The sequence below is a fragment of the Mobula hypostoma genome, chromosome 3 (genome assembly GCF_963921235.1).
Source record: "Mobula hypostoma chromosome 3, sMobHyp1.1, whole genome shotgun sequence".
Taxonomy (NCBI): domain Eukaryota; kingdom Metazoa; phylum Chordata; class Chondrichthyes; order Myliobatiformes; family Myliobatidae; genus Mobula; species Mobula hypostoma.
This window is the reverse complement of record NC_086099.1, coordinates 182,571,901-182,588,064: the sequence shown is the minus strand read 5'-3', so window position 1 is coordinate 182,588,064 and position 16,164 is coordinate 182,571,901. Positions and strand designations below refer to the sequence as shown.

The 16,164-nt window shown below is 40.4% G+C and overlaps 1 protein-coding gene across 1 annotated transcript in view; it reads right to left on the bottom strand.

The window, feature by feature from the left end:
• Positions 1 to 16,164, bottom strand: part of plxdc2b (plexin domain containing 2b) — a 498,542-nt gene that overhangs the window by 235,940 nt on the left and 246,438 nt on the right. Inside the window, exons 3-4 of the mRNA XM_063044214.1 lie at positions 13,441 to 13,587; positions 11,054 to 11,123 (exon numbers count right to left, since the gene is read on the bottom strand). Coding sequence (XP_062900284.1) covers positions 11,054 to 11,123; positions 13,441 to 13,587 — 217 coding nt within the window. The remainder of the gene's footprint in view (positions 1 to 11,053; positions 11,124 to 13,440; positions 13,588 to 16,164) is intronic.

The following is a 16,164-nucleotide window of genomic DNA, read 5'->3' as shown; positions in this document are numbered from 1 at the left end:
TCTCTAACTCCGGTCCCTCAAGCAGCCCGACTTGAGTGCAAACGCTTCGTAGTGTCAACTTTCTGGTAGAGTTTTTAACAGGGAAGTGCAGGGCCTTCTAGTTACTGAGGGAGTTCACTGCCACTGTGATTGTGACTGTACACATAGAGTAACCCCCCACCCCATGCCTTAATGGCTATCGTCCTGTGGCACCAACTTCAATAATAATGAAATGGTTGTGGATCACATTGTTATAGTTGGTTATGGGTCACATTAAATCCCTTCTTCCTGCTACAATGGACCTTCTCCAGTTTGCTTATAGATCAAATCAGCCCACTAAAGAAGTCATAGCCTCTGCCTTCCACTTTGTCTTTACACACTTCGAAAACGGCACCTCAAACACCAGGGCACCGTTTATTAACTTCAGCTTGGTGTTTAATATGATCGTCCCTCAGAAGCTAGTGGTTAAACTGTCATCATTGGGTCTCAATACCTCCCTCTGTAAACGGATCTTGGACTTCATGACAGAAAGACCACAGTCCATGTTGGCAGCAACATCCCTAGTTCCATCACGCAGAACACTGGCAGCCCCAAGGGCAGCATGTTCAGCCCACTGTTGTTCATGCTGCTGCTGCACGACTGTACTGATAGATCCAGCTCAAAAGGAATCAAGTTCACTCACTGATGACACAATAGTGATTGGCCTCATCAACAATGACGACGAGTTGGTGTATGGAGAGGAGATAGAGTGGCTGGTAGAATAGCATGAGCATAACAAATTGAGTCTCAACGTGGACAAGACCGAAAAGCGGATTGGTGCAGGCTGACCACTCTTCTCTGCATGTAAGTAGCTCCTTTATGGAGAGGGTTAAGAAGACTTGAGTTTCTGGTTGTGCACATACCAGGCAATCTCACCTTGTCCCTCAACATCACCTCTTTAGTCAAGAAAGCACAGCATTGTTTCCACTTCATGAGGAGGTCGAGGTGAGTGAGCACACCCATCCCCACCATTCTCACCAATTCTTACAGGAGCACCACTGAGTGCTCTGACCAGCTACATCATCATCTGGTGTGAGAATTGCAAGGCATCTGACCGTTAAACCCTACAAAGGATTGTGAGGATGGCTGAGAGGATCATCAGGGTCTCTTTTCCACACATTCCAGACGTTTGCCAGGAACGCTGCATATGCAGGGCCCTTAGGATTGTCATCCATCCAACAATCTCTTGGCTCTGTACCATTAGGCAGGAGGTATCGTAGTATCAGGACATGGACTGTTGGGATGGAAAACAGATTCTTGACCAGGCCACGAGAATATTGAACTCCCTGCTACCACCCAGGTCTCAACACAGATGAAACACCAGTAGTATTATTCTGTTTACTTTTTAACCTGTGTCGTAATTGCACCTTATCATTTGGTAATATTACTTTATGTCTTATGTGTGAGCTATATGTACCATGTTATGCACATTGCTCCAGAGGAACATTGTTTCGTTTGGCGGTTTTCATGTATGTGGTTAAAATGGCAATAAGCTTGAACTTGAATGCACTTAATATCCATATCTTTAAACATGCCCTTGGTCAAACCCAGCCCCTCAACCAATACATCTCTGTCCCTATTTTGCTTTTCATTTAGCAATAGAATAGGAACATCATTGGTGGTTTCAATATTTATTGTCCATACTAATTGCTTTGAGGGGGTGATCCTGAATTAGTATTTTAAGCAAAATCATCCATCAAGTGAAGATATTCTCACTGTGTTGTTGACATGGAGCTCCAAGTTTTAGTTCTAATAGAAGTAATGGAATGGCAATATATTTCTGAGTCTTAGATTGAAAAATGCTGGCATTCAGATAAATCTAGCTGTCCTTGTACACGGATTAGTGAAAGATAATTTGCAGATTCAGCAAGCAATTAGGAAGGAAAATCATGTGTTAAACTTTACTGCAGTAAGAATTGAGTAAAGAATGGAGATGCCTTGAGGTTTTGCCTCAATTAGAGAGCTTGGGTGAGATCAGGCGTGGAACATTATACAGAAAGGACATACTTGCAATGGAGAGATTGCCATTTGAATTTCCTCTGCCTGATTCATGGGACATTGAATTAGTCATATGAGGCTAAGCCTACACTGCCTTACATTTATAAGAATGCAATGTCAAAGTAAGCTGCCTGGTGGTGTCGAGGCAACTGCACTGGACTTGGAGGTGAGCTGTCCCGGATCTGAATCCGGCCAGCTCCTTACACACTATCCAGCCATACTGGGTCGATGGTCGAACTAGCAAATCGGCCTTGTGAGAGAAAAAAAGAAAAATCCTAAGGAAACAGCAAGGTTACCGCCTGATGTGTCACAAGGCGTTGAGAAGAATTTAAAATTTAAGAAAAATGTCAAAGCATATAAAAGCTAGGTGAGGTTAATACAGGACTGATATTTCCCAGGCTAGGGTGTAGAACCAGGGAGCAAGTTGTCAGTATCAAAAGAAGAAATTTCACCTAGAGTAATGAGTATTTGGAATTCTCTTGAAAAGTGCTCTTAAGATCACAGAAACAGTTGCTTGTGGAGCTTAAGCCCCAGATTTAAAAGCAAGTGAGGCCTGTGGTGACTATCTAGGGAGATTGAGATCAGTTGCTTGCGGAGCTCAAGTGCCAAATTTGAAATATGAACTGGGTCTGTTGGGACTTACTGCAGAGATTGAGATCATTTGCGTTATCAGGCACTTGGCAAACAAAGTTAGGTTTAAGTGAAGCAGTCATTGTGGAGTGGCCACAGTTTGAGTGGGACAGAGCTAGAGCCAGCAAATAGAGGGGGAGGCTAGGTCGAGGTTTCTGTGTCTTTGTCTATTAGTGCCTAGTTAGAGTAGTGAGAACGTATCCCAGGTTAGTGGTGTGCTCCTCATGCACGATATGGGAAATCTGGGAGATCTCCATTCTCCCTGATTACTACATCCACAAGAAGATCCTCCACCATCAATACTGCCCTCACCTGCGTTTCTTCTATTTTGTGTATGTCTGCATCTTTCTACTGCCATATCAGGGATAGGATTCCTCTTGTCTTCGACTTCCACTCCATTAGCCTCTGCATCCATCACATAATTCTCCATAGCTTCTGCCATTTCCAACGGGATCTCACCACCAAGCACAACTTTCCCACCCCTGACTTCCTGCTTTCCGCAAGGATCGCTCCCTATGCGACTCTCTTGTCCACTTGTCGCTCCCCACTGATCTCTCTCCTGGTACTTATCCTTGCAAGCAGGACAACTGCCGCACCTGACTCTCCCTCACTACCATTCAGGGCTCCAAACAGTCCTTCCAGGTGAGTTAACCCTGTTGGGGTCATCAAGTGTACCCAGTGCTCCTGGTATGGCCTCCGGTATACTGGTGAGACCCGACATAGATTAAGATACTGCTTTGCTAAGCACCTTCACTCCGTCTGGCAAAAAAAGTGGGATCTCCCAGTGGCGACCTATTTCAATTCTACTTCCCATTCCCATGTCAGTCCACGGCCTCCTCCACTGCCAGGATGAGACCACACTCAGGCTGGAGGAGCAACGCCTTCTATTCGTCCTGGGTAGCCTTTAACGTGATGGCACGTACAGAGACTTGGCTGTCACTAAGGCAGGCCTGGCTGATGATATTCCGTAGATGAGATGTTTCAAAAGGGACATGGAGGGAGGTACAAGAGATGGAGGAGAGGCACTACTAATCAGTGATAGTGGCACAGCTGTAGAAAGGGACGGCATTGTAGAGGGATTGTCTGTTTTTGGTCTTTTGTCACATGCCGCACTACTCCGGATTCATACTTCTTCATTCTTTGCTGTTAATCTGAATGGGCCATTCACCTTTCAGCACCATGGAGTGCATGGAGTTTAACATTTACGTGAGTCTCAGCGCAAGCTGAAGGATCACGTTATTTCCTCAAGGTGTGAGCAAATGTAAAATTGTTCAGTTAGCCTGCATTTTTACTACCGCAATAAATATCAGAAGAGAGACTAATGCTCATGTAGACCCAGGGGAAAGTTTAGATCTCCTCCCACCCTTGCACTCTGCAGTCGCATTAACCTTCCTTACCACCTTCAGGGAATTGGATCTAAGCAATTTGGCGGTCATTGTTTTATTATTGTCCCATGTGCCAAGATACATTCACTCAGTCAGATCATTACAAATAAAACGTATACATGAAATGGAAAAAAAATAATAGAAGGTAGAAAATAGAGATACAATTACAAAGTGTACCTTCATTTTTTGTGCCCATGACTTGACATTTTCGTTCAAACAGGGCTCAAAGCCAAATTGATCTCAAGCTTCAACTTGACATGGAATGTTAGATCCTTCCCCTTTCCTCCACCCCCTCCTGATTTGAATGTATTCAGTTAACTGCAAAGTTCAATTCAGTAGAAATTATATAATGTAGGTGCTAACAACACCATTTACTTAATGGAACAGCCACTAAATACCAAAATGTTGTTGCTTTAGGAAATTGAAAACCACACTGCATTTAATGAGCCACTGATTAAACACATATAAAAAAAAGTGAATACGTAATTTAGCCAATGAAATAGCCTCCAACAGGCTGGCTTGACTTACTTTATGATGGACTCCATGCTGTGCATTTGTCAAGAGGAGATGTTCCAGGATGCTAAAACTTATCAAAAAAGCAATGAATATTCATCCAATCTTCCTTATCCAAGCATGGCTTTCTGACCCAGACAGTAGTACCTTCTCTCCAGCTTAGAACACGGGAACAATTGCTTGCTTCACATAGATTCATGATTTATTGCTCTCAGTGTATAATTAATAAACTTCAATGTGTTTCACGATCAGCTTTTTAGTTCTTGCTAGTGATAAGTTTTAAAAATATCAGAAGCAGATTTTATAGAGATGCATATCTTCAGTTTTTGCTGAGAACCCCCACAATATGTTAACAATTGTAGAGTCTCAAACCCTATTCTTCAGATATTGGTCTCACGAAAAAAAAAATGCTTTGCTTCATCACATTGCTGGGAATTGCGTTTAGTTTGAAACATTACAAGAGACTTTCAAATATGATTTAGGGATTTATAATTCACATTATGTAGACACAGGAAAAGGAAACGTTTTCATATCTACAGAAAACTATGAAAATTAAATCAATGTTTAAATTTAAAATAGCAAGCTTACTAGTCAAAACAGAACTGATATTATGAACATTAAATATGGTGGATTCTGGTTAATTGGGGCACATCAGTACCAGTATATTTTGGCCCAATTAAGTAGTTGTTCCAATTAGTCAATGCTTCTTGGAAGTAACATCTCTACCCCAGCGTCTCCACAACAGTTCACACCTCCATTCATGCTAAGACTAATGACCCTCTTATTAACTCTTCGGCTCTTAATGATCTTCAAGTGATTGCTATACCTTTAAACACCTCAGGGTATATAAACCGGAAAACTACCCGACCATGGATCAGAACAAAAGAAGCCTCTCAGATGAGTGGCAAAACATCTAGACAACACAGCAAGTCCAGTTGCCTTGATTTACTACTGCTTGTTCTAGATTTCATGGAAATAGTTAAAAAGGTATAAAAAAGACAAAGTACCATATAACTGAATAACAAAGAATGTATTTAAATGAAATACAGAACAAATTAGAACACTACCTATAGAACTACAGTACTATAAAACATCAGTTATTGAGGGAGGAATTCATTCAGTGTAAGCTGCCATGTTCTTTTGATTAATTGTAAATTAACAAAATCACCACAGACGCCTAGTGTAGGTAATGGACTAACTTCATAGAATGTTTTTGACAATTGCATCTTCTAAATCTTAATTTTCATTGTAACATTCAAGATGATCATTGGTACCTTTAAATCCCAACTAGTTAAAGTCGTGGAAATTGATTCGTTTTCTCTCCTGGATGTTTGTGGTATCTCCAAGGCTGAATGCTTGAAACTACAGTGAGCAAAACAGTTCTGAATTGTCTTGCTGCTTATTTCCTGCCAATTATCATTGTGTTTTAAACACAAACGTACGCAACTGATGCTACTTAAAAACTATTCGCCTGACACATGGTACAGTGTGTAACTGTCATGTAAGTGCATGCAACTGACACTAATTAGAAACTGTTCAGCAACTCTCTCCTGTCCCAATTAAGTGGCATAGTGTTCCATAAAAACAAAGGGAATCCTGGATATTTTCTCATATTGTCTCAAAAATGTGGCTGCCCCAATTGAGTGATGGCCCAATTAACCGGAATCCATAATATATGCTTTAAAAAATACAGATTTCACAAATTTGTTTTTGATTTCTAAAATTCAGTTTCAGCTGCTGAGAATTCTCTGTGGACCAAACCAACTCCACTTAATAAATTGTATTCAGGATGTGAAAGATTGACAAGACAGGGTCACTTCAAGGTTTTTTTTATAACCATATATGAATGAAAACAACTAGCCTAAGGAATTACTCAACCTGTCTGCCAACTGCTGATAATCATTCTCTTCTGTTTGCTGCTGAAATTTCCCCCATGGTTACACAAAAGTTTCATCACAATATCATTGCTATTGATTTCATTTGGATTATTATTAAAGCCCTAAAACTTGTTCAAATACATTTTGCTTCCAAGGTCCCTATCTACAATCAAAACTTACCTTCAAATTCTGACCACCATGGAAATTCATAGACATCAAATTCTCAGTGATACTTCATTCACCGGAGAAAGAGTTATTCATATTTCATGAAAATGTTGTAAAATGCAAGGACTAGGATAAATTATCCTTAATGTTTGATTGGAAAATATATCTTGCCTTATTCTTTAGTATTAAATATAATTCAAAAGAGAAACACTGGGCACCATTTTGCCAGACATGAAATATTGAATCTATATTTTGTAATAAGTTTAAGCATTTTTATATAGCTTTCCTTAATCATTTTAAAATTTGGCTTGGACTTATCACCGGCAATTGTTTTACAGCTCACAGAAATACCCACTCATACTGTACATCTGTTAATTCCTCTTTCTGCAAGATGCTTAGCTTATGGTTTTGCACTAATGAGATCATTATTATAACAACTGTACAATGGGATGCTGCAATGAAATAGCTCAGTAAGCATTTCAGCCCAGTACAAGAAATATATTCTTTCTGACACAATATTTGGCAAAATAACACCAAAAATTTATTTTAATTAGTTATTTTTAAATTTTATTTTATTGAGATACAGGTCCTTCCGGCCCTCTGAGCCACCCTGCCCGGCAATCACCCAGTTAAACCCTTGCCTAATCATGGGACAATTTACAATGACCAATTAACCTACTAACCAGTACGTCTTTGGTCTGTGGAAGGAAACCAGAGCACCCGGAGGAAACCCACAGAGTCATGGGGAGACCATACAAACTCCTTACAGGCGGTGGCAGGAATTGAACTGGAACTGTAAAGCGTTATGCTAAACACTACGCTACCGTGCCGCCCCAATATTTAATGCTCACCAAAGCAATAACAATTATCTATCCCACTACCTGTTTTTTTTAAAACTAAAGTTGTATAAAACAACAAATACGCTTCCTCTTTTACTATTAGCATAAGTATCTCAACCTTTGGAATATTCAGATAAACCAGCTGAAAAAGATTAAATATAGAACATAGGACAGTACAGCATAGGAGCAGGCCCTTTGAACCATGATATCTGTTCAAAGCCTGATGCCAAGAGTTAAAAATACACGTGGACTAAGATAATAACTGTCCTGTGCTATCACCAGTTGGATCATCAGTTGATCTGCCACCTGCCTTCAGGAGTTTCGGCCCGCTTATGATCAAGACTCCCTCGAGGTGGTGGGCCAGCAGTGCTAAAGCACCACCTCCCACTGGTGAGCTTAAAAACTTGGCATCCGCCTCTATCAGAGTTGTTGGTCACTTCCATCCAACAGATAGTCCGCTCTTCAGGTGTCTATGCAACTACTGAAGGGTTTGCAAGGTATCTATACACTATCTGACTATCTGCCCCTCTGGACATACTTGGTCCACACCCATGCTGATCCTTTTTCTGCTGCCTCAGCTACAGCCCTGCTGGTTGACTTGATTGCTCTTCTAGTGAAGCCAAAGTCATGCAGCCACTTCTGGAAAGTAAACACAATAAACCCACGGCAGCCTACTTCGAATGGATAGCATGAGACCTTCCACCCTCTGTCTCTGCACTCTGATCTTAGTTCTGCATACTTGGTTAACTTATGCTCATGGGCTTCATCAATGTTGTCTTCCCAGGGGACTGTGAGTTCACCAATAACCACTTCTATACTGGTGTCAGACCGTACAAATATTATCTGGACGTAACGTGGTGAAAGCTATTTGCTCCGGGAAACTGCCTTTCCCGTCCAGGTCGGCCTTGACACACCAATCATTGGCTGAGGAAAGTATGCCTGATCGTGAGCCTGCACTGTACACTCTTGATTTGGAGCCTTCTTTCACAAATGATACGCGATGTTCTGTGCAGCACGGGGCATGAGATAAGTTGTGCTGCAGTACTCTCTGCTCAACCGCAAATTAAACAATTCCCTTCTACCTGCACATGATCCACATCCCTCCATTCCTAGCATATTCATTTGTTTGTCTAAAAGCTGCCTGAACAAAACTACTACACCTGCAGCGCATTCCAGACACCCGCCACATTCTGTCTAAAAGAGTTGCCTTGCATATCTCCTTTAAACTTTCTCCCTGCCACCTTAAAGCTATGCTCCAGTATTCAATGTTCCTACACTGGGAAAATGATCCCATCTAGCTGTGTCTCTCACTGTTTTATTGACTTCTATTAGGATTGCCTTTCATAACATGTTGTTTATTTATCTAAGCAAAAATGATCTATGTTTTCCGCAATAGGACTGAAAATAATTCTGGAAATCCATAATGCTCTTGAGGGATATGTAACAGGATATTTAAAACATCCATCTAAGATATTGGTTTCATATTCTACAAAACAAAAACATGCAGAGTTGAAAACTAGGGAGGTAGCAGTAAGTTAAAATGTCATTTGAAAGGTTAATGATAATGCAACTATCATTTAAATATCATTGGTACTTCAGAAACAAAAGAGTAGGTTACCTGCCTGCTTTTCAATTTGATCCAATTAGATCGTGGCTGAGCTAGTACCACAATGTCACCTCTCTATCCGAGCTTGACTTATTATAAACTACAAGAAAAATAAACCTGGTTTGTATCACATAATGCAGATATTTTCTAGGTTGCATAATTAATTATGGATGGTATACATAAACAGTAGCTATTTGAAGTCACGAGCTTAGGGGTCACAAGTTCCACAATGAAAGACTTGGCCAAGTCATAAACCCCAGGTTGGCCAAGGTCAGTAGAATTTAACAAGACAAATTTTGTTGCTACTAAGCTAGCAAAGATGAAACAAATGGCTGTTGTTCAGTACCCTTTTGGCAAGTTTATAATTAAGTACGTTTACCTTCAGCATGATTAACACAACTGTCTTCATCCCCATCCTTCTTTTAATTAGCTAGCATTCTACTATTGTCACACCATCTTCTCCTTCATTCATACTTGCAAACATTAGGAACTAAGTCACGTGAGATGACTGAGCATTTTAGGAGGTTGCAGGCAGGCCTCCTTACTGCAAATACACAGTTCCTCCATGGAAAAAGTTAGCAGCACCATTTTTGGGACTGCACATAACAGACAGTCTCACCTGGTCCCTCAACACAACCTCCTTGGTCAAGAAAGCACAGCAGCATCTCCACTTCCTGAGAAAATTGAGGTCAGTGAGGCTCCCCCACCCCCACTTCATTTGCAGGGCCCTTGGCATTACAAATTATTTCTCCCATCTGTCCAGCAATCTCTTTGACCACTCCCCCGCAACCATCAGGCAGGAGGTACCGTAGCAATAGGATAAGGACTGTTAGGAAAGGAAATAGCTGCTTCCCCTAGGCCGTAAGACGACTGAACACCTTGTCACCACCCAGATTTCATCACGCCTGAAGTGCCAGTAGCGTAATACTATTTACTTTTTAACACGTGTTTTATATGCACCTTATTATTTGCTAATGTATTTGTGGTCATATTACTTTCTGAGTTATGTGTGTGAATTACATGTACCGTGTTATGCACTTTGTTTCCAAGGAACACTGTTTCATTTGGCAGTATACATGTGTACGGTTGAATAACAATAAACTGAAATTGAATTAGAGATAAAGGGTAAATTAATTCCGAATTAATCACCAAGTACTTTACTTCCATTTCTGCAAAGTATAGTTAATTTAGTTTCACTTTGTTGCTAAATATAGTTCACTCAGGCAGTACATAGAATACAATAGCAAGGAACATATTACCATCAAAGCACAGCAATAAATCGAACATCCACAAGCCTCCAGTGAAATCAAACTCATATAATTTTGCCTTAGAGAATATCTTCTGGAACAGAACTCTTACGTAAGTTAGAAACTTAAAAAAAAACCTTGTTGTCCCTTTCCATCACACAAACAATGCATATTTTTTTTCAGTCTTCAAAACTACCCTTTCATGCAAAGTACATGGAACGCTACCTGGAAGTGTACCACACTAAGAAACCTCAGAAACATTAGAAAAAATAATCTGTTAAAAAACTGAAAGATGAAAAGGATGAAAATTTAAATCAATTTAGTTATACTTGCTGACAATTTCCTCTCTGGTTGGTACTCCTAACTGCATTACATCATAGCAGCAGTATCATCTGCATTGCCTCCAAAATTCCAAAGCAAACCACATTGTGACCAGTAAGGGATGGGTAGGTGAGGTAGAGGTCATTCACCCAGATTTTTAACTCTCTTCACAGAGGCTGGATGACCAGCAGTGAACTTATATATTATTTATAATGACTATTGATAGTATTGTATTCAAGGACTGGAAGTCAGGCAGTGTATGGCTGCATTCACAGGTTTGTGCCGCAAACAAAATCTCTCAAAATAAAAGAAGGGCTGTTCCTCCAGAGCAATATAGTGAGTGGAGGATTGTTACAAAAAAACAAATGTGTCTGAAATCAACCTCAAACCCAACCAGTACCATTCACATTATTCTTAGCACATCAAAATATTCAGTCAAAATTTAGTGACTTACCACCAGTGGCTACAGTAATCTCTCTCAGAAAATGGCCATAAAATGGGAAATCAAATGACAAATTCACCCTCTGTATGAAACAATCAAAAACATTATATTAATGGAATAAATGCAATGCAAAAATTTTAAGACTACCATCACTAAGTCTTATTTAAATATTTTTTCTATTGTGTGAAAGGTGGAAATATGTATTTTGTTGATTAACATGAGAATTCTAATAGTTATAGAGTCATAATTATGCAGAATGAACACAGGGCCTTCGACCCACTGAGTCCGTGTTGACTATTAAGCACTTATGTATACTGATCCACCATTAATCGTGTGGATAGTCAGAGGCTTTCTCCCAGGGCTGAAATGGCTAGCTCGAGAGGGCATGTTTTAAGGTGCTTGGAAATAGGTACAGAGGAGATGTTGGGGTAAGTTTTTTTTACGCAGAGAGTGGTGAGTACGTAGAATAGGCTGCCGGCAACGGTGGCGGAGGTAGATACGATGGTGTCTTTTAAGAGATTCCTGGACAGGTATACGGAGCTTAGAAAATCAGAGGGCTATGGGTAACCCTAGGTATTTTCTAAGGTAAGGACATGTTTGGCACAGTTTTGTTGGCTGAAGGGCCCCTATTGTGCTGTAGGTTTTCAATGTTTCTATTAACCACATCCTTTTTCCTTCTTCCATATTCTTAATAATTTACCCAGTCTATATTAACCAGACACCATAGATAATTATAATGGCACTCAGTCCAGACATCTTTGGGAAGAGCAGAAATGATTTATGAGGATATTGCTAGGACAAGAGGACTTAGCTCTAGGGAAAGGTTGGCCAGGCTACGTTTTCATTCCTTGGAGTACAGGAAAATTAAGGGTAACTTTGTAGAGATTTATAAAACCATGAGGCCTTAGATAAAGTAGATGGTAGCAGTCATTTTCCCAGGGTATGGGAGTCCAAAACTAGGAGGTATAGATTTAGAGTTCAGGTTGGAGGAACAACACCTTATATTCCGTCTGGGTAGCCTCCAACCTGATGGCATGAACATTGACTTCTCTAACTTCCGCTAGGCCCCACCTCCCCCTCGTACCCCAGCTGTTACTCCTTTTTATGCACACATTCTTTCTCTCACTCTCCTTTTTCTCCCTCAGTCCTTCTGAATATACCTCTTGACCATCCTCTGGGTCACCCCCCCCCCCCGTCTTTCTCCCTAGGCCTCCTGTCCCATGATCCTCTCGTATCCCCTTTTGCCTATCACCTGTCCAGCTCTCGGCTCTATCCCTCCCCCTCCTGTCTTCTCCTATCATTTTGCATCTCCCCCTCCCCCTCCAGCTTTCAAATCCCTTACTCACTCTTCCTTCAGTTAGTCCTGACGAAGGGTGTCGGCCTGAAACGTCGACTGCGCCTCTTCCTATAGATGTTGCTTGGCCTGCTGCGTTCACCAGCAACTTTGATGTATGTTGTTGGTATAGATTTAGAGTGAGCAGGGGGAGATTTAAAAAGGACTAGAGGGGCAACTTTTTCATGCAGAGGACAGTGAGTATACGGAATGAGGTGCCAGAGGAAGTGGTTGAGGCAATTGCAATAGTTTCTTTTAAGAAGCATTTGGATAGGTACATGGTGTGGCAGAGTTTAAAGGGATATGGGCCTAATGCAGGAAATTGGGACTAGATGGGTCGGTACCATGGTTGGCATGGATTTATTGGACTGTATCTGTGCAGTATTACTCTATTATTCTCTATGATTCTTTATGAGAGGAAACTAGAACACCCAGAGGGAACACATGTGGTCACAGAAAAACATGCCAACTCAATACAAGCATTACCTGAAGTCAGGATTGAACTTGTGTCTCTGGCTTGGCGAAACAACATTTCTAATAGTTGTGTCACAGTAAACCCAATAAGTTGCAATATAAAACAATAATCTTTAAAATGTGGCCATGAACTATTTGACTGCAAATGATTTACCAATTTCCTCTCCTCCTCCATTTCTTAGTTACCAAGAAATGAATTCAAATTTGAAAGTTGCCAACTTGTTATCTTTTCCCATCCTCAAATACTTTATTTTTTAACTAAGCTTTAATTCATTGTCTCTAGCCTTGATTCCGTAATCATGAACAGAAGTATAAAAACAGCCTATTAGTGTGATGTGTTTGTTCTGCCATTCAAGACAGTGGCTGGTCTATGGCCCCAACACTACACACCTTTCTCTTCCTCACATTGGTTTACGTCCTTACTTACCTAGAATCTGTCAACTTGTGCAGTTGCCAATTAGTTTGTATTTAGAGTACTTTTTGAAGAAGTGAAGCATTTCTAACACCAACCTAAAGCAATGTGGTTGACATGGGTAAGAATTTTTTAAACCTGAAAGCTTGTTTCTTTTTGGATTTAATAGATTACACTTACTGCAGCTTGTCGGTGGGTGTTTGATAGGATCCCATGAATTTTCACTTTATCTTTATCCATTTGCTCCATGTTTACCCATAGTTCCTTCATTGCAGCATCTCCTGGCCCAAAAGTTCTTGATGTATAGTAATTATGGTCTGTATTTTCCTGGAAATATATGAAAAAGAATGATGCTTTTTTTAATAACATGAAACCAAGTATTAGCTCTCTTCCAGATTTGTTGTGACCTGAAAGATACAGGGGGGAAAACATTTAGAATGAATTTGAATGCAGGTTATTTAGTGACGAAAGGACGTGCATTTATGTAAAACAACATAATTTGCTGAAAATGCCTCAATGTTCTCCACAACCTGTGAATTGGTTCTTACACAGGAAAATGCAGGGTTTTTGAATTATTTGCAGGATATTGACGTTTCTTGTAACAACAGTGTTTATAATTTGTCCCATGTTGCTAATGGAATGGAAGTTCCATGATTTAAACAATGAAGGAACTGAGGTCACTTGGAAGACAACTTTCAAAAGCTGGGGTTTCCTTCCACTTTGTCCTTTCAAAAGGTAGAGTTTTTAGGGTTGGCAAGTTCTGTCAAAGGTGCCTTAGTGCATTTTAGTCACAGTAGATAATGAAGTAATAGTGTCCAGTTATGGAGGGAGTAAATGTTTGAGTGTCAATCAAGCTGACAGTCAGATCATTTGAAGATTAAATAAGGTGAATGATTTTGGTGACATTGGACATTTCTCACTCTTGTTCAAATTCAGCCAAAGAATATTTTGAATCAGTTAAATTAGTTTAACTTCTCACTTAAAGGGAAGTTCACACTCAACAGCAACTTAGCCCTGGGATGAAACTTTAAAGTACGACCTTCTGATCTTGAGTCCAAAGCTCGGTCTAAGCCAAGCTCCATGAACTCTAGAGGTAATGATCTGGAAGCTAAATAAGAGGTTATTAGTGAAAATGTTTAAGTTACTGCCAAATGGTGTTGCCAGTCACCCCAATATGGAACACTGGAAACAGACAATGTTTTATTGAGTGCATAAATGAGGAAGAGAATTAATAGAATTGTCACAATCATTGCGGTTCATGTTTGTGACTTTAAATCTGGCTTCTTTCTCCTTCCTTGCCAGTCCTGATGAAGGGTCTCAGCCCAAAATGTTGACTGTTTATTCCTCTCCATAGATGCTGCATGATCTGCTGAATTCCTCCAATATTTTGTGTGTTTTACTTCAGCATCATGGAGAGATCATGATTGAAGAGATTCAAACTTTTTGTTGCTAGGAAGATGAATATGTGCTTAAGTACTGTCATGACAGTTCATCAAATCCAATGAAAAGCCATCAACCTAAAATGCTATCCAACATTATCTATTTTTATGATGCCTTTTGGCACTTTGATGGGAAAAGTAGGTGAAAGGCAGAATGGTAGCTTGTGAGGGTAATTGGTTTGAGAGGTTTTTATGAGATGAATAAAGGTTGAGGTTTTGAAATATGAATCACCATAAAGTGCACATTTTCCTTAGAGGGAGTAAAAATGTAGAAAAACACTGTGGTGGTGGTAGTGAAGAAATATTGTTGTTCAGCTTTCACTGCAGCCTTTTTAAAGATGTGTGCACTAAACAGTAATTAACATTATGTACACCATAATCTTGAGATTAAAAACTGAGATGGCACAAATAAAAATTAAAATTGCATAACTATTGAACTCAATTAAACCATACAAAGGTGGACGCTTCAGAACACTCAGTCAGTCAGTGGATGCCATCCCGAATCTGGGGTTGGCAGCTATGCACCTCCATCTTCTTCGATCTTGCGACAGCACAGAGTACAGCCCCTCCTCCAGTTTGTTCTCACTGGCCGCCTTGGCACCGCCCACCGAACTCGAGCCCGAGGCCATATCGGCCTCCAGCCGTGGCCGCTTCTTCGAGCTCGGCCCTTCCTTAGGCAGAGGCCTTGGGCAGGTCTAGGCACATGGTGCAGCACCCAAATTCATCATGTCTCTTCTAACCAGGTGCATAGCATACGATTCGTAGATACGTGGTGAGGCTTTAATCTCTTCCATGGAAGATGGCTGTTGGCTCACAAGAAGCTCATCCACCCTTTGTCAGGTCTTATTTTTAGTCCTGCTGGGTGTCCTCACACCCTCTTCACCAGACTAATTCCGGTGGGGGGGGAGCCGGCCCACTACCTTACAGAATACTAGTAATGTACAAACCATCTTGGTTATCTAATAAAACAGTCAAATTGCACTGTTACATGGAGAAACACACGGCCACATCAAAGCTCTACCTTTGTTCTATTTAGCTGGATTGATGGCTCTTTAAGTGAGTATTAAAAGGCAATTGGGTCTGCATTTAAGACCATGGTAAGCAACAAGTTCTGTAATTGCCATTTGTAATTTAGCAACAGGGGCAATGTGCACTCAGAATAACTACATGATTATCCACCTTATGCTTGTGATACTGGACAGTTTTCAAGAGAGCAAGCAGCAAAGAATATTACTAGTACAACAAAATTTCACTGTAGCTCCATCATCGTTTACATCAGATTTGGAGCAAAGAATATTTGTTATCATGTAACCTGAAAAATGACCCTCATTACTCAATAAAATATTGCATTAAGTAATTAATACGTTTCTTATTTAAAATGCCTTTCAACAAGATTAGTGATGTTATCACAATTTATGCATCTCCTCACATTTTCCACCAAATTCTGAAATATCATCTCTACACT